The sequence below is a fragment of the Grampus griseus genome (genome assembly GCF_964374135.1).
Source record: "Grampus griseus genome assembly, chromosome: 3".
NCBI classification, from domain to species: domain Eukaryota; kingdom Metazoa; phylum Chordata; class Mammalia; order Artiodactyla; family Delphinidae; genus Grampus; species Grampus griseus.
Window position 1 is genome coordinate 11,497,850 of NC_139019.1, and position 24,551 is coordinate 11,522,400.

At 37.7% G+C, this 24,551-nt stretch overlaps 1 protein-coding gene across 1 annotated transcript in view; it reads right to left on the reverse strand.

The window, feature by feature from the left end:
- DNAH5 (dynein axonemal heavy chain 5) overlaps positions 1 to 24,551 on the reverse strand; it is a gene marked incomplete at both ends in the record, with an annotated part of 219,311 nt that overhangs the window by 70,036 nt on the left and 124,724 nt on the right. Inside the window, 8 exons of the mRNA XM_082652022.1 lie at positions 5,694 to 5,961; positions 6,485 to 6,638; positions 10,163 to 10,293; positions 15,144 to 15,316; positions 17,465 to 17,663; positions 20,404 to 20,627; positions 21,924 to 22,137; positions 22,330 to 22,452. Coding sequence (XP_082508148.1) covers positions 5,694 to 5,961; positions 6,485 to 6,638; positions 10,163 to 10,293; positions 15,144 to 15,316; positions 17,465 to 17,663; positions 20,404 to 20,627; positions 21,924 to 22,137; positions 22,330 to 22,452 — 1,486 coding nt within the window. The remainder of the gene's footprint in view (positions 1 to 5,693; positions 5,962 to 6,484; positions 6,639 to 10,162; positions 10,294 to 15,143; positions 15,317 to 17,464; positions 17,664 to 20,403; positions 20,628 to 21,923; positions 22,138 to 22,329; positions 22,453 to 24,551) is intronic.

Consider the following 24,551-nt stretch of genomic DNA (forward strand, 5'->3'; position numbering starts at 1 on the left):
AGGAAACCGTAAACAAAATGAAAAGACAGCCTACAGAATGGGACAAAATATTTGCAAATGATGCAACCAACAAGGGATTAATCTCCAAAATAAAGAGCTCATACAGTTCAACATCAAAAAAACAAACAACCCAATTGAAAAATGGGCAAAAGCTCTAAATAGACATTTCTCCAAAGAAGACATACAGTTGACCAAAGGTATGAAAAGATGCTCAACATCACTAATCATTAGAGAAATGCAAATCAAAACTACAATGAGGTATCACCTCACACCAGTCAGAATAGCCATCATCAAAAAGTCTACAAATAATATAAAAAAAAAATAAAAATAAAAAAATAAAGTCTACAAATAATAAATGCTGGAGAGGGTGTGGAGAAAAAGGAAACCCTCTTACACTGTTGGTGGAAATGTAAATTGGTACAGCCATTATGGAGAACAGTATGGCGGTTCCTTAAAAAACTAAAAATAGCTCTACCATATGATCCTGCAATCCCATTCCTGGGTATATATCCAGAGAAAACCATAATTTGAAAAGATACATACATCTCAATGTTCACTGCAGCAATATTTACAATAACCAAGATATGGAAGCAACCTAAATGTCCATCGACAGATGAATGGATAAAGAAGATGTGGTAATATATACAATGGAATACTACTCAGCCATAAAAAAGAATGAAATAATGCTATTTGCAGCAACATGAATGGACCTAGGTATTATCATACTAAGTGAAGTAAGTCAGACAGAGAAAGACAAATATATGATATCACTTATATGTGGAATCTAAAAAAAAAGATACAAATGAACTTATTTACAAAACAGAAACAGACTCATAAACATAGAAAACAAACTTATGGTTACCAAAGGGGAAAGGTTGTGGGGGGGGAAATTAGGAATTTGGGAGTAACATATACACACTGCTATATATAAAATAGATAAACAACAAGGACCTACTATATGGCACAGGGAACTATACCCAATATTTTGTAATAACCTATATGGGAAAAGAATTTGAAAAAGAATATATACATATATATATAACTGAATCACTTTGTTGTACACCTGAAACCAGCACAACATTGTAAATCAACTCTACTTCAATAAAAAATAAAAATAATTAAAAAAAACAAAACTACAATGAGATATCACCTCATACCTGTTAGGATGTCTATTATCAGGAAAAAAAAAGATAACAAGTGTTGGCCAGGATGTAGAGAAATGAGAACCCTTGTACACTACTGGTGGAGATGTAAATTGGTACAACCACTATGAAACACAGTAAGAGGTTTCTCAAAAAGTCAAAAATAGAACTGTCCTATGATCCAGCAATCCCACTTCTGGGTATATATCCAAAGAAATTGAAATCAAGATCCTGAAGAGATATCTGCACTCCCATGTTCACTGCAGCATTATTCACAATAAACAAGACATGGAAACAGCTCAAGTGTCCATCCACGGATGAACGGATAAAGAAAATGCAGTATTTACATACAATGGAATATTATTCAGCCTGAAAAAAAGAAGGAAATTCTGCCATTTGCAAAAACATGGATGAACCTGGAGGGCATTATGCTAAGTGATATAAGCCAGACAACAAGAACAAATAATACATGATGTCACTCACATGAGGAACCTACAATAATCAAATCATAGAAACAGAGAGTAGACTGGTGGTTGCCAAGGGCTAGGAGGAGGAAATGGGGAGGTATTAGTCAAAAAATGCGAAGTTTCAGTTATACATATGAATAGGTCCTATAGACCTTCTGTATGCCATAGTGCCTATAGTTACCCATACTGTATTGTATCGTCAAAACATTTTGCTAAGAGGGTATATCTTATGCTAAGTGTTCTTATCACAAAACAATCATTATCGTCTTCATCATTCAAGTGAGGAGGAATCTTTTAGAGGTAATAATGGATATGTTTACGGCATAGGTTATAGTTTCACAGGTATATACCTATGTCCAAACTTGTCAAGTTGTATATATTAAGTAGGCACAGATCTTTGTATGTCATCCATACCTCAATAAAGTGGTTTAAAAAATTAAAATAAAGTATATCTTAAGGAATAAATAAATAAATTAGAAAAATACACAATAATTTAATACTTTTATAGAAAATATTTATTATAATATAAATAAAATATGCTAAAAATGATATATTTTCTCATTAATGTGACTGGAGATAATAATTTAATTCAGAATCAGGATCATAAAAGCAATTTAAATAGAAAGCGTCCTACCAATTTTCTAAAAAGAATATATGACACTTAAATCCCTAAATGTATTGAAGTGCTTCCAATACCTACAGATGGTATTCTTTCAAAATAACGTAAGGCAGGTTGGTATTAAGTGTAGATGCTGGTTTTCCCAACAAGATTTTATATTTATAAAAGAAAGGAGGTATGTCTCATGTCTTATAATTATTTTATCCACTACTGTGACGATCACAGTACTATATATTCATGTAGTATACTGGCTCTAAATATTTACTAGACTAGATTGGAGGCACAGTCACAAAAGCTCACTGGTTATCAAAAGGTTTGAAAAGATTGAAATGCCTAGGTGCATTATATAAAGTTTAAGTGCTAAAGATATAGGAGGTTTAAGAAAAGGGGGAAAAAATATTCCGAAGCGAACAAAGGAAGAGTGAAGGATCTGATGGGTCTTGATTAAGCTTTGGAACTTAGATAGACCAAGATGAGAGAGAAGATTCTTGATAAAGGGGGACTATGTGTGGAAGAATAAAGATGATTCAAGGATGCTCAGAAATCAAACAAAAGATGTATATCTGAAAAAAACCAAGAGAAGGTTCGTGTTGGATTAGAGAAGACTGCAAGTAAGTTCGGGCCATATTATCGAAGGATGATGAATTTTGACAGTCTGATCCATTGGCTGAACTCTGTAGGTATTGAATACTGGTAGCTGCTGAAATTGTGAACAAAGATATGTAGTCCTTGAGCCCATGGAGTTTTAGTTTAGCAGGACAGATAAGCATTCATCAAATCATACAACTAAGTACTTAAATTGCAAACTGTGGCTAGTCCCAGGAAGCAAAAGCACAGAGTGCTGTGAAATACGTAACAGTGGAACTGGCTTTGGGGGTGTTGGGAGGGGGTGGGAACAGGGGAAGTTTTCCCTGAGGAAGTGACATTTAGCTGAGCCAGGAGTATCCAGACAAGAGGGAGGAGGGCTCAGGGAGAATGGGAGGAAGAGGGCACTGCATGGGAAGAAAAAGGCCATATTCAAGAATCCAGGAGAACAGATCAGGAGGAAAAAGTGACCTCAGGTAAGGCTGAGGAGGTAGGTGGGGTCAGCTTCTCCCAGCCTTGAAGGCCAAGCTAGAGACTGCTTTTTCCTAAGAGCGGTGGAAGGTTTTAAATAGAAAGCAACGTGACTGGGTTTATGTTTTTCTCACTGTTCTGTCCGCATCGTGAGATGGATGAGAGACAGGTGAAAGAGGAGGAGGGATCATTAGAAAGCTCTTTGAGATTTCCAGTGAGTTACAATGATAGCTTGGCCTAGGATGCCAGTGGAAGGAAAAGAGTTGGATAGATCCCACCAATATTTAGGAGACAAAATTGGCATGACTTAGTGACGGGGCAGACTTGAGAGTTGAAGAAAAGAAAGGTGTTAAAGACAAAGAGGTTTCTGTTGCCAAGTTTCATGGACGATCGTGGGACTTCCTGGGAGAGAGTGACCAGAGCTGAACCAGTTCAGTTTTAGACACTTTGAGTTTAAGGAGCCTATGAAACATCTACAAGAACGTATCAAGCAGGCAGTTGAGTGCACAGATTTCAAGCCAGAGGACAGACAAGACCAGAGATAAAAACTGATGGGGCATATTACACAGGAGCCTGTGGATGAGCTTGCCAGGGAAGAGGATCTGGGGCAAAGAAATGGGTCTGCCTTGCCCTCCAATATGCCTGGCTCCATAAATGGCGTATGAAGCTCAATAATTATGTTCTGAATACACGAAAAAATAGATGCATGCATGAAAGTCAGGACACTTGCTAGGAACTGCTGACACAGAAATGAAAGCTTCCCTGCCCTCCATGTAACCTTGGCTTGGGTTGATGCAATGAGATTTAAAACAATGGGGAAGATTTGTGAGAAATCAACAAAGGAACAACCTTTTATCTTGCAATAGAAGGGACAATTGAAATAAAGACTTGCCAGGAAGGGCTCCGTTATTTAAATTAAGTCATCCTAATTATAGCATATTACAGTGTTTGTCACCTGAAATTATTTTTATTATTAATAATAATACCTTACATGATATTCTACAAACCACTTGCGTACTAATTATCACAGTTCATAGTAAACTTAAAATAGCTCTTAACTACTGTGGTTTTGTGCTCTGCATTTATATCCTACTTCAAGGAATTTTAAAGTTTTACCCTTAGTTGTATTCAAATTTTAACAGGACTTAAAATTTTAAATCATGGATGTTTTCTCAAATCTTATAAGAGACAACACTGTACATTTGTACTTCAAATATATTAAAATATTTTGTGTTTAAAAGCCACAGATCAGAAAAACCATTATTATCAAGAGTAGTGTGCTGAGAATATATATATACTATATATGTGTGTGTATATATACACACGTTGGCTATAGCTATTGGCTTCTTGCACCTCTGATAATTACTTCAGCTCCACTGTCCCCAGTTCTCCATCTATAAAGGGCAGGAGACGGTTAATCAGTCGTTCTCCAACCGGGTACACATAGCTGGAGAGGCAGATGCAGAAGCAGCAGCTGGCAGCACCGTGGAAGGGTGAGGCTACAGAGTCCTCCCTGTCCTCTGCTCTTCGCTGTTTTATCTATTGGGGCTACCTGTCATGTTTTACTGGAAAACAAGACTCCTCTTAATTATTATGACGACACAATAATCAGACAAAACGTTTGAAAGCTACTGCCCTGAATCAGGGTTCTTCTGAAGTTCTGCTACAATAGGTCAGAGGTGAGACCTATCTCTATCCTTTAAAACAGCCACAGATAATTTCTCACCAAAAGCTGAAAAAACCATAAACTTAAGGGTTGATCTCTAACATCTCCTATACAACTTTTGTGTTCAATTTCATGTATAGAATAAGAGAAGCATTCATGTTCCATAGGATGGGAGACTAGAAAGAAGCAGAAGCAGCAAGGGCTCCAGTCATAAAAGTCTCTGTTTAACGTCTTGTTTCAGGCACAGAAGCCATCAGAGGATGGCTGACAACATTTTCCTCTTGGATTTCCAGCACTGCAGCCACAAGAAGGAAACGTCCAAGAGATACTTGGCTTAAACTACTCTGAGGTTGGCCAACCCACTTAAAAAAGAACACAAATGAGATTAAAACCTCAGTGTCCTCCTGTGACGTCCTAGAACCGGCCTGGGGACCAACTGAGACAAAGCTTTCCACCACAATGAAAACACTAGAATCACTGTAAATTAACCCAAGGAGGCACACACTGAAGATCTCATTCGCTGATAATCACGCTCTGGGAAAAAAATTGCTGCCAAAGGAGAGAGAGCAACAGTCTTGCAAAAACCCTCAAACCCTGGACAAAGTGACTTTTGGCTCAATCCGGTAGAGAGACAGCAAAGAGCACAGAATATAAACACACACACACACACACACACACACACACACACACACACACACACAGTAAACCAGAAACTCTGATATAAAAATTTCCACCACACTAACCAGCAGCTAAGGCATCCTTAGGCCATCGGCTGAACCAGACAATAGTGCATCCTGAAATAAGGGCAGGAAACTTCAAAGCGCGATTTCGAAATCTCTCCCCCACTGGCGAAAAGCAGAGCACAATGTGAAGGTTCTGTCGGACCCGGCTCATGAAGAAATCATACAGGTTCTCATTCGTAGGAGGGCGCCTGGGGCACTCTATTTTCATGACTGATATGAGATCACTATTAATTTCATCAATTTCTTCGCAGGCAAATAGGTTGGAGACCTTCGAGAAAAGTGCAGACGTTCAAATTCAATACAGGCATATGAAAACAGATCAAAATATACAGCTCAATATGTATAATCTCTTTCCTTCATTTGTGTCCTTAAACTCACCTTTCATGTATAGAATAAGAGAAGCATTAATGTTCCATAGGATGGAAGATTAGACAGAATTTTAAACCGTGTTTTAAAATACACAAACGATTCTATTACTAACTGGAAAGTCATAGCCCATTAAGGGGGTAAATGGACATATCAAAAATCCAACCAGCTTTCCTTGCAACCTTCTTCTTCCGTTTTTCCATTTCTCACTTGGAGCTTTCAGTAATGTTTTCAATGCATAGCTCCACGTTTTGATTGGGATTTTTGTTCTTCGAAAACCCAACAGAAAAACCCATTCTTCCTACCGACCACCTAATCCCAATAATAGCACTTATTCAGTACTTTAACGGAAGGAAATACACAGAGCTCTAACACTGGAGGGAATCTGAAGAGGCAAAACACATCAAGAATAAATGAGCTCCTACCTCACCCGATGATAAAACATTATTCATATATTCCAAAAACGACTCATCTTTAATCTCATTGTCCGTGAAAATAAAAGTGATTCCTTTGCCTTGCTGACCAGCTGTTCTATACAAAATCCTCAGGTCTTCCATCAGATTTGATGTGTTGTAGGACCTAAAGAAATATTGTCATGGTGTCATCAGTTAAAATATGTTAATGGGAAGGAAAGACCCTTATAACAATGCTTTATGCCATATGGTTAACAAAAAATGCTGATATTGTGCCATCAGACAGGTATTTTATTGTATGTAAATATTACTTGTTCATTATATTTACTTGCAGAAATTAAAATAATTTTTACGACTCCACACTTTATAAAACATTGTATTTTTACACACAAAAAACATCTAGAGTGAAAAATTAACCTGAAGCAAAAGTATAATTTTTAACCACACCATAATGCCATCAGAACGTATATACATGTTTCATTTTGAAAATATTTGTTGGTAAAGGTAAGGGAGGGCTTCCCTGGTGGCGCAGTGGTTGAGAGTCCGTCTGCCGATGCAGGGGACACGGGTTCGTGCCCCGGCCCGGGAAGATCCCACATGCCGCGGAGCGGCTGGGCCCGTGAGCCATGGCCACTGAGCCTGCGCGTCCGGAGCCTGTGCTCCGCAGCGGGAGAGGCCACAACAGTGAGAGGCCCGCATACCACAAAAAAAAAAAAAAAAAAAAAGGTAAGGGAAATGTCAAATTCTAATATTTACTAAGCACCCATCTGCAATTGATATTTTAGAAGATACCTCATAAATTGAACTAATCTAAACTAAAGCATTTCAAGCCATCATTATATGGGGTGAGGGCGATGCCTCACTGTAAACTGCACCCTCCTCATTCCCAACACAACTATTTTCATTGCATCTTTGGACGTCACATGAAAGAGTTTTCTGAGCAACCAGTGCACTATAGTAGAATCGTTGGAAGCATTAAATATCCCACTCTAAATCTCTCACATCCAAAGCAGTCACTTAGTGGAAGTCAACCTGCAATCATGGAACGTTAGACAATATAGAGTAGCCCATTACTGCCAAAAGTAAAAATTAAAATATTCCAGTCCTGGAGACTCAGACTCACTAAATTATTATTTGAATTTTGTGTCATTAAATAAACTCAGAGTTCAGAGCACAAGAGCAAATGGCCTTCTGATTTTTAAAAAGCTACCAAATATTTAACTTCTATACTCTGCTTTTTTAACGTTTAAAACCTAAACCCTAGAACCAGAAATACCACTACCATGCATCAATATTTCAAGAAGACTGCTAGAAAAGTGAGATCTGAGATACCAGAAAAAATGTTCAAAGACACAGCCCCGTGAAAGAGAGAGAAAGAATAAAGAGAGAAAGGGAGGGAAGGAGGAAGGAAAGAAGGAAGGAAGGAAGGAAGAGGGGTGGGCAGGTAGGGAGAGGACAAAGGAAAATAGCTCGCCCCAGCTTCTTGTTATATGGGGAAAACTTTCAGTCCAGTCCCCTGGATCTCAAGGACCCCCTGCCTCAAATAATATGACCTGAGTCATCTAACAAATGGCTGTGCTTCCCAAAGGAGAGGCCCTTGCTTCCTGAGCCTTGGTCATGTGGCTATGCAAAGGCTAAGGCAGTAGGATCGTCTCTGGAAGGTTATAAGAATCCAGAGAAGGCCCTGACCCTCCTTTTCATCAGTAGTGGAGCAGTCCCAATGTGACCTGCAGAGGAACCAATTTATCACAAAGAGAGGACTCGCAAGGTGTTTTTTCTGAGGCAGCACGGCGTAGTTAAAGTCATGGCAGACCAGAAACCAGAAATCTTGTGGTTAATTCCCAGGTTTATCTGGGACTTCAGGCAAATCATAGCCTCTCTGAACCTCAGCTGTGATATGTCCTGCTAACCCACAAAGCCACAAAGTTCTTTTGAAGATCAAATTAGCCTGCGCATGTAAAAGCGCTTTGAAAACGATAAGGTTTTATACAAAATGTTAGGAACAAAAATCTCAGAGTTCAATCCCCTTCCTGTACAGGTTACCTTTTATCTAACATCGCTTCTATCCACAAACTAGAAGAATTATACACAAAGCAACTAAGATTATTTCTCTCTGTTTCAGTACTTGAAAGACACAGTAACATTTTAGATTGATTCTCCAAGCAGAATCCAGTCATTTAGACCAAATAAAAGGTGTAACAACAACAACTTGAGTATTCGGATCTCCAAACCCAATGTTTAATCATTTCCAACCTTTGTCCCAGCAGGGGGCTATGGCCCTCCATCAGTGAGATAGATCAGTAGCATGTTTTGCCTACAGCTCCAAGCCAACGCTTAGTTAATGCCCGACAGGCAAGACTCTCATACCTAGAAATTAACTTCTAATAATATTCAGCCCAAATAAACTTCCCAAACTGGCCTCTTGCTTCTCGCCTTATCTCGGTTCATCCTCAAGTTCTGTTTAGCCTCTCTACATGTTCCTTTTCCACGTCCTAATTCTCCCCGCACTGCACACACATGGCCGAGGACAACTCTTCTGGGATTCCCTACCCTGATGAGTAGCAGCACCAACTATCCAGTTTCCCAAGCCAGAACCAGGATGTACCAAGTCCAAAAGCTCCAGCTTCCTAAGGATATCTTGAATCTTCCCTCTTTTCTCCTCTTTCACTTCCACCCCTCGGGACACCACCATCTGTTGCTGAGATCCCTGAGACAGGCTTATAACCCTTCCAGCTTAGCTCCTTCTTCCACCTTCTCCACATGCAGATGTGACATGCCTCCCCTAGGGGTGACACATTAATGGTTTCCCACTGCTCTAGGATGAAGTCCAAATTCCTTATGATACCTTCAAAGACCTCCATTTCTCTTCCTTTCCCACTTCCCACCTTATGCTATATACCAGCCATATTTAACTGCTTCCAGGACCTCAAATGTAACTTCACATGTGCTGATCCTTTTGCCTGGAACATTCGTTACTGTTTCTCTTCTCTGAGATAATTCTTACTCATATTCATGTCTCAGCTGAAACATCTCTTTCTCCAGGAAGCCTTTTTTGACCATTCCTTAGACAAGATTAGGAGTCCTTCCCTCATGTTTCAACAGACTCTGGTCTGGTCTGCATTTATTTCCTTATCAGAGAGAGCACCTACGTATCACATCTTATTGAGTGAGTTGCTCAACTGTCCCCATTGAACTGCTGTAAATTCCATGATGACACAGGCCAGGTTTATCTTGCTTACCGTGTATCTCAGCACTAAGCCAGTGCCTGACACACAGTTGGTGTTCAATGAATATTTTTAAATGTATGAATGAGTAAATCAGCATAAACTTTTCATCTGTTTTTCCAGTTTAATAACATTCTTGAAACCTGAATTAACATTTAGTAGGGACAAATTTCTTTTGAAATGCACTAAAAGGAATATACACAATACTCATATCAAGCATAACATGAAAACAGAGAGGCATCTGTTCACTGAAATGAGAGGCTAAAGTGTTTCAAAAGTAAATCATTCATGTGAAATTTTCATGGTCTATGACAGGTTGAAAAGGGAGGATAATAAGTCAATATTCAAGAAGAAAAACGATTATGATTCCCTTATGTATAAGAAAAACGCATTCTTAACCCCAAGTGGCTTCTGAGAACCATTTATCAAAATCCATTTCAGGTTAATTAAAGTGAAAGCGTGTTACCTTGTCAGAGTGATCTGGAAGGAAGTGTAGCCAGCAATGAATGAAGCCAACCTGGTCAGGCTCTGCTTTCCCGATCCACCCACCCCGACCAAGAGGGCATTTCCCCGGGGAGTACGAATGACACGTGAGATCTAGAATATGAAACAGAAAAAGCATGTATCATTTAATGTGCAAATATTTCACTTTTTTCCTATTTATTCAACACAGGCATACCTAGGAGATATTGCAGGTTCAGTTCCATACCACCATAATAAAACAAATATTGCAATAAAGCAAGTTTTTGGTTTCCCGGTACACATAAAGTTATGTTTACGCTATCTATTAACTTTGCAATAGCATTATGTCTAAAAAAACAATGTACATACCTTAATTGAAAAATACTTTATTGCTAAAAAATGCTACCCATCATCTGAGCCTTCAGTGAATGATAATCTTTTTGCTGGTAGAGGGTTTGAAGTATTGTGAGAATTACCAAAACATGACACAGCGAAACGAAGTGAGCAAAAGTTGGGAAAATGGCACCAATAGACTTGCTTGACACAGAGTAGCCACAAACCTTCAATTTGTAAAAAATTGCATATTTGCTAAGTGCATTAAAGCAAAGGGCAAGAAAATATGGTATGCCTGTATACGCATTTTAGAAGCTGTACATGTCTTAGGATCAGAATAGAAAGATATACTGGTTGGACTAATGAAGGCATTTCTGAAATATAACAGTGTTTAAGAAGTATTGGACAGGGTGGGGAGCGGGGCGCGTGCCTTTAGGAAACTAGGATAGGAGGAGACCAGTAGAGAAAAGTCATCAGACAGCCCAGACTGTGGCTTGCTCTGGGTTTTCAAGGAGAGAAATAAAGGGGACTTTGAGGTTTCCTTTTAGTTTGCCAATCTACTTCAGTAGGATAGGAAAAAGAACAGAAATTTCAAAACAATGTGTATCCTTGGAACACAGAACACAAGGTTAATTAGAGTATCCTCCACATTTGAAAACTAACATAGTTTAAATAGAAGGCAAGAAAATTTCCAAAATATGGCATAGATGATGGAATTTAAAAAGAAGAAAATAAGCATAAACACTCTTCTTATTATTTGGCAAAGATAGTGATACCTAAGGTATCTACTAAGTGATTATGGGTAGACCAGAAGTCCACTCTATGCCAGTCAGTAGCCCCAGACCATTCCAGGTCATATTTGTGGTAAAAGTCCATGATTCTTTGGCTTTATTTGTATTTGATAAACTACTTTCACCGTCAGGTCTCCAACCCCACCTAAAGGGGATTCGCTGTAGAATTCTCTTGGATGCATTTTTCACCTTATGTGATGACTGTCTTTCCCTCCTAACTGCAGTTTGAGCCTGCAGTTTTGCTGTAATGCCAGCTTTTCTCTAAACTAATGATAGAAAGCTATCTGGGGGCTGAGAAAGGATCACTTCTCTGGTGCTGGCAGAAGCCTTCTGGCACAACCTCGGCTCTGCATTCTGACAAGGTTTTGTTAAACATCTTTTTTCAGGATTCCCTCCACTGGCAGGGGCTATACCCTATTCCTATTGGAACTACCACTGCTTTTGGATTATATCCCCCAATTTAGTGTGAGCCCTTGGAAATGGAGACCATTTTTTTGTTGTGGACCTAAGAACCTGGTCCACCGATCCTGGTGAGATTAGTAAGTGATATGCTCTGCTCTTCCAGCCTCCTACTCATCCTCTCCATGTGATGCTCTCCTAAGTTGCTATAGGCAGGGGAGGAGTGGTACTGGCAAGAATTCTTAGGATTTTGCCAGCATCTATTCCTACTCTTTCCCTGGTGTTACTTCAAGAGGCATAGATAGATAAGACAGGTAAGAAGCTACTGCAGGCCATCCTAGAATCGTCTGTGTTGTTTCTTGGTTAACTTTTTCAAAATATATAACTTTTTTCATAAACCATTTCCTTTAGTTGATGCTGGTGAATATATTAGGGTTTTAAATAATTGTTGTTAATCAAGTATAAGGAACTTTCATCCCAACACCTTTTCCTGCAACTGGGCTTAGGTGTTAAACTAAAGTTTTCCATTCCCAGTTTCTAGCACATGAGAAGTTCTTAAAACATATTTGACAAATGATCATATATAAACAAATAGAAGACTTTAAAAGCGACTCAAAAAACTCATAATCTAGTTAAAAACAGAAACTATAAGAGAAAACACAGTCAAGTGAGAACTTCAAATGGGACTATCCTGTCCTATTATCTATAGATTGTAACATACGGATACTCATTTTTTAATTTCTTTAGCAAATATTTTAAAACTTAATAATGCCCATCCTGCCTTACAGGTGCTCACATCCTGAGAGACCTATTAATAGAAACATGCAATAATGCCCCATGGTGAATGCTGGGGTGGATAGGAATGATGGCAACTGGAAAGAATGCAAAGGAAACAACACTGCTTGTGAAGGCGAGTCTTAGGTGTGGAGCTGGAATTTGATCTAGATCTTGAACGATAACTAGAAGTTTATGATGCAAAGAAAATGGCACACTGGGAGGAAGTGAGGTAAATTTTAAGAAGAGGGAATGGGATGCACAAAGTCTCAGAATCAGCAAAAGGCCTGAGGTGTCCTCATAGGGATGGGAACTTCATTACCAGGTATGGAAATATCAGGAAATAAGGTGCAAAGCGTTGTTTAGGGCCATATTGGGGACTTGGTTAAATTCTAAACCTATTTATCAAGCATCACAAGTGTGCCTGTCTCAGCAATACTCCATCCTGTGAATATGAAGGGGAATAAAGTGGGTGCCTGCCCTCACAGAGCTTACAGTCTGGCAGAAAAGACAAATACAAACAGATAAATTCTATACAACACAACACCTGCTGGGAATGCAGCATTGATGAGGTGCTCTGGAATCAGGATGTGTTTAAGCACAAGCAGTTGATTTTTCTGGATTACACCCTAAGCAGAGCACCACGCACAAGGGGTAGAGTGGTAGGCAAGGACTAGATCATGAAAAACAATACACACCATGATTTGAACTTTAACCAAAGAGGCAAAAGAGATATCGCAGAGATATTCTTGGTTTTAAAAGAAAGTTGTTATTTTGATTAAGAAAGGAACTAAGAAACACAATTGGTTTCAGATCATCCTGTTTTGCTGCAGTTTTCATCTTCAATCCTGTCTCTTGGCTTCTATCATGTCTTATAACTAGGTCACATATTTCAAGGCTCACACCCACATGACAGAGTTTGGATGTAACTGCACACAGAAAGCAAGAGTATAGAAGAGAGGGTTGGCCTAGAAAACAGTGAGGAATGTAGCATTTTAGCTCAGAAACTCCAGTCATGGATTCTTTGGCCAATCCCAGAGCAGGCACACTAGAGGCTGAGAGTGAGGGAAAACACAGTCAAGGACCTGTACTGAGGCACACATGCCTTTAATGTCATACCCAAAGTGAAGAAATGCATAATCTGTGCTGCAAAACCCAGAAAAAAAAAACATTTCTAACGAACATCCTCAAGCACAAGACTAACATAAATAACCTCATTTCAATGTAAGCTGTTATGGAATCCCAAGCCAATCAGATTTTGTCTCCATAGACACTTAGTCATGAAGTTGCCTTTGATATTATTTATTTAGAAAATGTTATTCTTTTTGTCTTCTTCCTTTTAATCATTAAATATGATAGTATCTCCATTCTTCCTTTTGACTTTTAGTCAACTATAAATTAGGAGCTAATTTCAAAATGTTATTTATATTTGGCTTTGGAAGAACATTTGCGTTCATAATTCAGTAGATATCTCAGATTCTGAGAATTCAGTTTCCAAGCTAAGTGTCCTCATGTTGGGGACATCCAACCTCAGAACACACTCTCTGTTTTCCTCCTTCTCCCTGACTTAGTCTGGCCTCCTCAATTTTCAGAGGGAGAGTTGACTAACTAACCTCTAAAGCCCTCTCCAGTTCTAAGGTTTTGTAATTATTAGAGGTGACAACTTGTGAGTATGAGGTTGTTCCTCACGGTTAAGCCTAAGTAATGGGAGACAGCCTCAAATTGTCTTCGTTCTAATTAAAAGGATGTAGTCTGAAAACATAATTGACATCAATAAAGTGAGAATATCAACGACGAACTTTAAATGGCATTATCTCCCACCATCAATAAATTAGATCATGTAAGGTATCAAGTAAATAATATATTTTACTTCTAACCTTTGAGGGTCAATCATTACTGTGATTGGAAATTGTAATGACTCATATGACAAAGTAGAAAGGCAACTGTACTTTCCTGGTGGATTTCATTGTAACAGAATTTTCATCCCAACTCAAAATCAACTGTTTATGCACTATTTTTAATTATTATTTCTAATTGTGATAAAAGACACACAACATAAAGTTTACCATCTTAAGCATTTTTAAGAGTATAGTCCAGTGGCACTAAGTGTGCAGCCATCCCCACCATCCATCTCCAGGACTCTTCATCTTGCAAAAATAAAACTGTACCATTAAACGTTCCTCATTCACCTCCCCTCAGCCCCCAGCAACCACCATTCTTTCTGTCTCTATGAATTGACTACTCTAGGGACCTCATATAAGTGGAATCATACAGTATTTGTGGGTTTGTGACTGGTTTATTTCACTTAGCATAATGTCCTCAAAACTAATGTATTATTTTTTATAGTTATCCTTTGCATTATGCAAAATATAAGCAGACTTTGTGCCTGTGCTTTCAACTCAGATGCCAACCACATTCATTCTATGTAGTGAAAACACTGAGCTGGAAACAGTATAGCAACAGTGAATAAAATTATCATATCACACATTTGAAGTACACCTGCTCTGATTTTAAACCTATAGGTTGACATGTTGCATTCAGTTCAGAAATTAAATTGGAATAGAGCATTGGGTTTATTTTTAAACTGAATTTTCTCCTAGAAGAAGAAAATGAAAGAGGAGGAAAAAAATTCTGGAGTAAAGACAAGTGTCTGTCATTGTGCGGGTGCTACCGGGCGTGGCCGCTGACCTTGACTAAGTGGACCATCGCATCTGCAAAGAACACCAAATCCATGCCAGCGCCACGGATGCTCTCGTTATAGAGCCGCAGGAACATATTCAAACGATCCTTCAGCTGATCAAAAGATTCAACTGGCTCATAAATTTTGGGCATCTCAGTATCAGCCTCCTCAGATGTTTCACCTGGGGTTGGGGAAGAACAATCAATTAAGTTTCTTCAAATCACTGGACTTTACCACTTCCTTCAACCTAAATTAATACACTCATAGCTCTACAGTTTAGCACTGAATAATACTGATTTTTATCCAAATGTCAGAGTATGTATTTTTAGAAAAGAAAAGAAAGCACACAGTAGTCAAAGCATTAGAATGTTTGTGATCATATGCAGTCTTAATTCTTAAATGTATAGAAAAGGTCAATTTCAAATAATGTCATATACATTGAATTTAATTTGAATCCATAATAGACCATTGGCATTTCAAGGATCTTCCCAGAGATATTCGCTAATGAAGATTGAAAAAGTAGGGATTTAATGTCCAAATCAGCAAGAGAAATCAAAAATTAAATTATTTTTAATAAGAATAAAAAGAAAAAGGTCACTGCATTTGCTTAGGAAAATTTTATGAGTCAGAAATTTTAAGTTAGTGGTGAGAATAGAAGTGAATTTGGGGGAATGGAGGTGAAGGGTAGAGATAAAATAGAAACAATGATTTCCTAAATAAATAAACATTGAGTTATCTCACTGGGAAAAGTATTAAAATCACTAAACTTTTTTTAAAAATTAGAAACACATAACATACCAGTTTAATACTTTTCCAACTTTGACTATAAAGCATAATGCCAAAGAAAAAGCTAAATTGGGCATAGGTAAATTCACTATCAGTTAACATTAGTTGAATATACTGATACAGTAACAACCCAGAAATTCACTGGGTACTAGAAGAGTGAGTGGATCTTCCAAATCTAATAGTACATAATTACTTTCAATTGACCCTGTCCTAATATAAAGTATTTTAACCTTTTTATGACAAAGCAAGGAAATTGATTTAACATAATTATTAGGATTGGTCCATTTGCAAAGCTCCCACTAACTGAATTTCAATAGTCACTTCCTTATTTCATAGATGTTCATTTCAAGCTTTGACAAAGTGCTTTGAAGTCACTGAAAGGTTCTGTGCTTCCCTCTAGACTCATTCACCCCATCCCCAACCAAACTCCCCACCTCCAGCCCCCGCCCCACAATGCTGCAGTTGCGCTTTGCTCCTAGAAAACCGTAATCTAGTTACTTATCCTTCTGAACTAGAGGAAATAAAATACATAAATTCTAATTACCTTGTAAATTCTCTTACCTTTACATGATTTTTGGATGTGGGGGGCCTGATTGAAAATAAACTGTATCAGCTTCTTTTTGTGGAAGGATCAGTCCAACTGCATAGCCAGCAATAAACCTCCCTTTGCAATTGTCACTCAGAAACTTAACAGATCACATATATCCTTATCTAATCTAGTAAGGGGCTGCCTGGTCATTTTCAATCATTTAGAAGATATAAATAGCATGTGTTTAAACATGCCTCTTTGAATATGAAAATTAACTTAAAATTCCTCCTCAGTATTAGAAGAGGTTTCTAAATGAAAGAAAAATATTCTACTTAAGCTCAGTTATTTCTGAAGGAAAAAAATAATTGGAGCCCCACCTCTTTTCATAAGTAATATATCTCAATTTTTTATGGAACCATAACCACAAAATCTTCCCTCAACATCACCCACCTCTTTCTAATTGTATTCAACAGCCCTCTCAGAGGATGTGAGGTTTTTCTTGTTATTTTCAGCACCTGGAATACTCGAGTAATAATTATCATAGTTTTGCTATGTTGCATCTGGCAATGAGTACAAGCCACGGACTGCCCAAGCCATCCACAGATAACATTTCATTTATTCCCCACAGTGCCCCATGACTCATATATTAATATTTCTATTTTTATAAATGAGGAGAATGAGGTTCAAGAAAGTTCAGAGACTTGCCCAGGTAATGTGTGGGAGATCCCTTCCTTAAATCTACCTCTATGTGACAGCTGTAAGTCTTTAGCACTGTCTTCTGCCATAGTATGCCTCCCAAATCTACCTTAATATCCAAGACTGCTGTGCATTAAAATGATTAATCTTTGAACTCCATCAGTATGCATTTATCTACTCATTCTGTATTTATTGAGCACCTAATATGTGCCAGGCTTGTCTCAGTAAAGTTTACTAAACAGAAATTCAACATCCCTGAACTGAACTTGTCTTCAGATATCACTTTTGGGAATTTCAAATTCTGCTTCAATAGTTTACCTGTAGCTTCAGGTGCATCCCTCAAGAAATCCACAAAATAAGTGTCAATTCCGCAATTCACCAAGAGTTTTTTCTCTTCACCAAACTCCTCCTCCACCAAGGTTACTAAAGTCATATCAAACCAGGTCACATCATCAGACACCGTGAAACGATCGGCTATAACACGTTTACACTCATGCTTCCACAGCCTTAACAGTTCCTGTCAAAAGCATCATTAAAATGTGTTATTAATTCCCATTAAGCCGGAGTTGGGAATTCAAGTGGACGATATCACAGAGCAGCATCCTTCCTGATTTAAGATACTACATTTTAAAAAGTTAAGATTAACACTACTGGTTTCCTTTTAATGTGAACAACAGCTTTGGGAGCACATTAGAAACAAAATCCTAGACTAATGGTTTTCATTTGGTGTGTTATGACCAAAAAAGGACATTTTGGGGTTGTCAAAATGACGTGGGAGATGTTACTGCCATTTGTACAGGGGATACAAGGATATAAAACATGCTTTGCACAGTCTTAGTATACAACAAATTGTTCATGAATATAACTGTCCTATTAAAAATAAATAAAATAAGTTAAAATGTACTTAACTTCATTTCAAATTGGTCTCATTCAAGTATAGTAAATAGAGAGTAGTGTATATTCCTTTTCAGCCTTTAAATTAAAACAAAAACATTCCTAGACAAAATACTAAATCACTCTGAACAACCAACAAACTAATACTCTACATAAAAGTCTTATGTTTGTGATCAATTAGTCTGTTTGGATAAGACACCTACATTCATGTGGCCAGAGCATAATATAAAAAGTTGCATATAGGGCTTCCCTGGTGGCGCAGTGATTGAGAGTCCGCCTGCCGATGCAGGGGACACGGGTTCGTGACCCAGTCCGGGAAGATCCCACATGCCGCGGAGCGGCTGGGCCCATGAGCCATGGCCACTGAGCCTGCACATCCGGAGCCTGTGCTCCGCAACAGGAGAGGCCACAGCAGTGAGAGGCCCACATACCGCAAAAAAAAAAAAAAAAAGTTGCATATAAACAACTCTCATGTATGCAACTGAGATCATTACAAAGATATATTTACTTAACACAGTGTGAAGGAAATTTATGGCAAAAATCTGGATTATCTGCATAAAGCAATCACCTAGTCTAGATAATCCAGGACCCAAAATTAACTGGAAGTTGAGAGAATTAATTGCTCAATATACCTGTTCCTATAGCAAGCATAACAAATGTTTGTCTAAGCTAATTATTTAATACGAAACACTGGTGGAAATTTCTTACCTTGGTAACGTTTTGCAAGTTAGAAGGCTTTTAAGCCATTATATTACTAATGATCAAATGTTCTTTGGTGGCCAGAAAATAAAATTTTAGTAAAATATATTTAATGATTCACTTATGACAAAAGTTCATGACAAACCAATTGCTAGACCAGTTTATGCTGATTTTAAATAAGCACCAAAAAATGGCTACACAAAAAGTAATTTTGGAAGACTGCATTCCACAACACTATTCATTTGTCAATAACTCTGAGGGAAAAAAATCAAGTTAACATGTTCACTGCTGTTAAAATGACTCCCCAGTTCTCTGTAACGAGGAGACTGAGTTTTCCCCAAAACGTCCTCTTGCAGTCAGTCAGTGTGGTTACCTACTCTGTGAGCATCTGAGGCAAAGCTGAGTTTTTTTTAATAGTCCACATTGGATGTGTCTAGTGACAGTTTGGTTGATATCTCAACTTTTTCGGTGCGTTTAAGTGGAGAAGTCCCCTAAAACCTATTTGCTTAACTACAACCTTGGTTCCATAAAAGGATGGAAAAACAGGCTGATGTTGCCTTAGCCTTATGCTTTGGCAAAAAAAGGCATACTGCATTTTTACATAGTACATACTTTACAATTTTACATATTACATACATACTGCATTTTACGTACTAGAATTCCCTTTTAGTTCGAAGAGCGTTCTTATAATGCTAGGAACTCTTTTATTCGAGCGTACGTACAAACGCTCATTTTTCTGTCAAATGAACTTTCTACTCTTCTGTCTCTTTTCAGTTTTACCAATATATGTATTTCTTTTAGTACATCAAGTTATATGGGAAAGAAAGATCATGGATGATTAACAACAAAATGGTTTCATTCTTCAATTTTGAAAGTTTATTTATAAAGATAATTACTTTTTAAAGTTAAAATGTCAGGTTTATGATATGAAGTTTATAATATGAATAATAGGAAGACATATAATAAGATCAACAGGGATTCTTTCCATTATTTAGTATAAGAAAATGATGAAAAAACAAAATCAATTTTTCCTTTTACTCTATTCATTAAAAAATAATTGTATATAATATTTCCTTAAACATAAACCAAATTTATTTGGAATTTTTAAAATTTATGTATTTATTTATGTATTTTTTATTTTTGGCTGCATTGGGTCTTTGTTGCTGTGCGCGGGCTTTCTCTAGTTGGCAGCGAGCGGGGCCTACTCTTTGCTATGGTGCACAGGTTTCTCATTGCGGTGGCTTCTCTTGTTGCGGAGCACGGGCTCTAGGTGCGCGGGGTTCAGTAGTTGCAGCACACAGGCTCAGTAGTTGTGTCTCACGGGCTCTAGAGCGCAGGCTCAGTAGCTGTGGCGCACGGGCTTAGTTGCTCCGCTGCATGTGGGATCTTCCCTGACCAGGGCTCGAACCCGTGTTACCTGCATTGGCAGGCGGATTCTTAACCACTGTGCCACCAGGGAAGTCCTAATTGAAACTTTTAAAGAGAAATATTTTGGCATACTTTTCCCTTATTTATGTTCGTGAAAAGCAGCAAAGAAAAAAATATCCATGCTAAAACATCCCAAAATATTTTCATAATGCCACTAAAAATTGCATTACTAAGAATATTTAGAGTTTATAATAAATAACAAAGTTACTTGTTTTACTCTCTTGTGTATCACTTACATCTGGTTCCTTGATAACCTCTGAAGTAGTGTTCAACATTCCCTGCCAGATCCTAGAAAGATCTCGAAGGTTAAAAATATAATGGAATTTTGCAGGGGTAGGGAGCATTTGAATCTTAGTCATCTGCCACAGTCGGCGTGTCAGGGGAACCAGTTTGGTCACTGAATCTCTCACTTCTTCTGAGAAGCCCCTTTGGGTACAGTAGTATCCTATCCCAATCACACCTGAAAGGGGAAAAAAGTCATAACATTTTGACTGACAGTTCAGATCACCTAAGTGAAAATGAAAAACATTATAATGCAGAGTACAAAAATAATTAAACATTTTAATAGTTAACCACATATTAAAGAAATTTCTATTAATTAATGTTCTTTGGGGTTTTTTTAAACCTACCAAGTAGGTATAGTTACAAGCAAGTTAGCATTCAAATACTGAAAAGTTGACTAAGAAATACTACTGAAAACTCTAGCTGAACTGATTCAGTATTATTAAATGGGTAACAATGATGAATATATAAAGGTGCCTTAGAAAAAGATAAAAAAAGGGAGGTTTCGTGAATCCGCTAAGATTTCTCCATTTTTTTTGTTGCCTTTCCATGCATTATAAAATACTTTAAGTTACTTTACAGGTAAAATTTTCCAGGCAAAAAAGAATAATTAAAAGCAATAATAGTCATTCCTTCTAGTCCATTTTACTTCTCCCAAGTTTAGATAATTCCCATGTCATTTGGTTTCCAAACCTTTGCCCACCACTGTGATTGAAGGCAGATACTGCCATACTCCACTACCCTAGGGCACTAAGAAGACATTCTTAGTCTGCCAGAAATTTATTAGGGTAATCTTAGTTAGTTTTTTCTCAGTTGCAATTTCAGAAATGGTAAATTAGTACCTAACACGAATACATGCATAACTTTACACTTTTTCTGAAAAGAGTGATTCCATAATCAGTTTCTAAACTCATTTTCATTTCTCAGTTAAATAATTATGGTTATCGATTGCACTAGTGTTTCTTGGGTGAATTTATTTCTGAAACGCTGCATATGTAATCAATCAGTAATTTATCACAACCCTATTAATTACTCTGAGGATCAGACTCTGGCTAATCTCCACTCTGTGCAATATTATTTCTTTGGCCAAAATCATTATATGGGTTGGTTAGGTATCAGCTACATAAACTTTTGGTATGGCATTATATCAATGCAGACCTCAAATATGTATACCCACGAAGAAAGCATCTCATCGTGTCTAAGACCATTTAATGTTTAACCTTCTGCCTTAAGAAGCTAGCGACAGTTTCTTAAAGAAATACATAGGCAGAAAAAATCTACTTAGCACTCAACTCAGTACATACATAATAAAGTAAATCTTTATATAAACAAAATACACTGCTTGAGAGTGATGAAGCCCATAGACTAAGGAACCACCCAATGCTCTTTCTGTGTTGACCTCTAGGTGGATATATTCTCACTGGAACCCAAGCAGGGATTCTTCCCTCCCATGCCCCACTGACATTCACTTTACCAAAGATCTTGTCCACAGAAGCATCAGAGGGCAACGTGCAGTTAAATATAGAGAACTGCCTCTTGAGCCTTTGGGGTATATCATTGCGTCCGCCCCCAGGATGGATCATAGCTGCTAAAAACTGTATGTCCACAATGCTGGTAAACTCCCCAGGCTTCTCTAGGTTATAAAATCCATTCTGTTCCATCAGCTGTCGTACTATCTCATTAGTAACCTAAGAAAGACAACTTTTAGAATTAAAATGTCATTCCTTTATATCCCAGGACCTAACTCTTTGAGTGTTTCCAAATAATGGACCTTATTGGAATTTAGGAATTGCAAGTTGAAAAAGTAAAAAATATTTACTCATCAAAAAATAAATCAATGAGGAATTAGGCAAATAAAGTACACAATAGGATCGATATACCTGGTCTCCCCACTCATTGATTATTGGCATATTCACATCATCAATAAAAACAGTCATCTTCTTTCCTGCTGGAGGGCCATATGTTGTGCCCATGCGTTTATCCACATAGCTCTCTATTGTCCTCTGTTAAATAGAAAAGTCAACAGAAACATCTGTGAAAATATCCCCTGACATGGTTAATTATTTTAAAAATCCAGGAAACTTTGAAATGACAGAAATTACTCAGAAAAAAAACAAAAATGTCCCTTAATTCTGGAAAGCAGGGCATGAGGTACCTAACTTTTCTTGCATAACGTTTATAACCTTTGAAAATCTGGTTTAATTTAGGAGTAAAGAAAATTCTGATCAATGTAAATCTTGAATGGGATGAGACTCTTCTGTTTATTTCTACAGACTTAGTTTTGTCTTATTGTGCCTATGTTGGTGACAATATAATATAACCCTAACTCCCATTATTCAAAGGTCCAGCCCTCCTCAAAGTTTCCTTATAATCATAAACAAAGCTAAACAGGGCTACTGTCCAAGAGGCTTCTCAGGTCTTGCTCTGAGCTCCACGGGCGGCCATAATCTGAAGAGTGTTCTCTCTTTGTTGAGAAATCTGCCAACTGGCTTCTGTAGCCTGACACAGTCTGCTTTGGGCAGATGCAATCACACTGAATCACTTCTCTTCCCCTTCACAAAGTGGAGGACAATGCCCCCTCTTTTCTATCCAATACATTCTGAGCTTTGGTGGTACAGGAGGAAACTGCACTGTGCTCTATAAAAAAATGCCCTAGCAATGTGGAGAGGAATACTAAAACTGACAGAAGGGGTGTTGGAAGGAGTAATGGGGACATGAGGGAAGAACCCCAGACTACTGACTACAGTATTAACATTTCCATGGTCATAGAGTGTAGTTTGGAAATCAATCAGTTGTTCAGAATATATGTACTGAGTAAGCAGAGCCAGCACTGCAAAGAAAACAGAAAGGGCTCACACTTCTCATGCTCCAGAAACTGTCTTAAAGACCTCGTTTTATTCCCACTGATTCATGATTTAAGTCATGCTAAAGATAATGTATAAAATATAAGAGAAAGTGGAGGTGTACTGAGGTAAAATGCATTCTCATCCTATCCAAAAAAGAGTTTCCTTATTTCATGAAGAGCAAACCAGTTAAAATGACATTAATAACCCTTCAAGATACAACCAAGAAATAAGGCCAAGATATAAACAAAAATCTATACATCTGTCCTTGAAAATTCCCCCAGTTTGGTAATTTCAAATTGTAATTTTCTGTCATCACTTTAATGAACAATAGCAAAAGATGTGAACATTTTTCACCATTTTAAAATAGAAAGATATATAAACATATCACACAAATTTCCCATGACAACAGTACAATGGCAAGAAGAATTTCATATTCCCCTGACATAAAAGAAAACTGTTTAAAGTAATGTACTAGGCTAAATTTAGCTCTCCTCAATGAATTTAAATGGATAAAGCAATTAATAATCTCTTGACAACTCCCTATGGCAAACTAGAGCCTTCCAGATATTCCCTTATCTGTTAATGAGAACTCATAGGCACATGAAGATTTTATGTCTTGGGGGGCCTTCTAAGAGCTAAAAGCCATAGGTGGAACAGGTGAAATAATATGGAGTAATAGCCACATACCTGCACTTTCTTCCCCTTCATTATGACCCTAATTTCTTTGAAATAGCAGGAAATTACTAGAAGGAATTCATTTTAATATATAAAATTATTACTTTTATATATATATATATATATATAATTAAAAAGCTAAGTTGATAAAAACAAAAACAAAGGAGGGAGAAAAATTAAATAGCTTGTGAACCTAGAAGCTGAGACTTCTTCCTGTGTTCATAACTGCTGGCCATTAAATAGTTACCGAATGAACTGGGGAGTTGGATAAGATCTCCCAAAAGCCTGAAGCACAGTAACTTCATGTTCTCCTCCATCATCGATCTATGTGTTTGGGAATATTTAGGAAAACCATACACTTGGACTAGTGTCTCCAACTGGACTTCCCCACTTAGATGATCCATGGCATCACAGAATCAACATATCCAAACGCAGACCTCTCTGCCGCATCACAAAATCTGCACCCACTCCTAGGTGCTCATCTCAGGGCTTAGCACCAACTACCTAAATCTCAACCAAACATTGCCACATCCAACATCGATAAGGCCTATTGCAATTTAAATACTGCTTTTTAATGTATC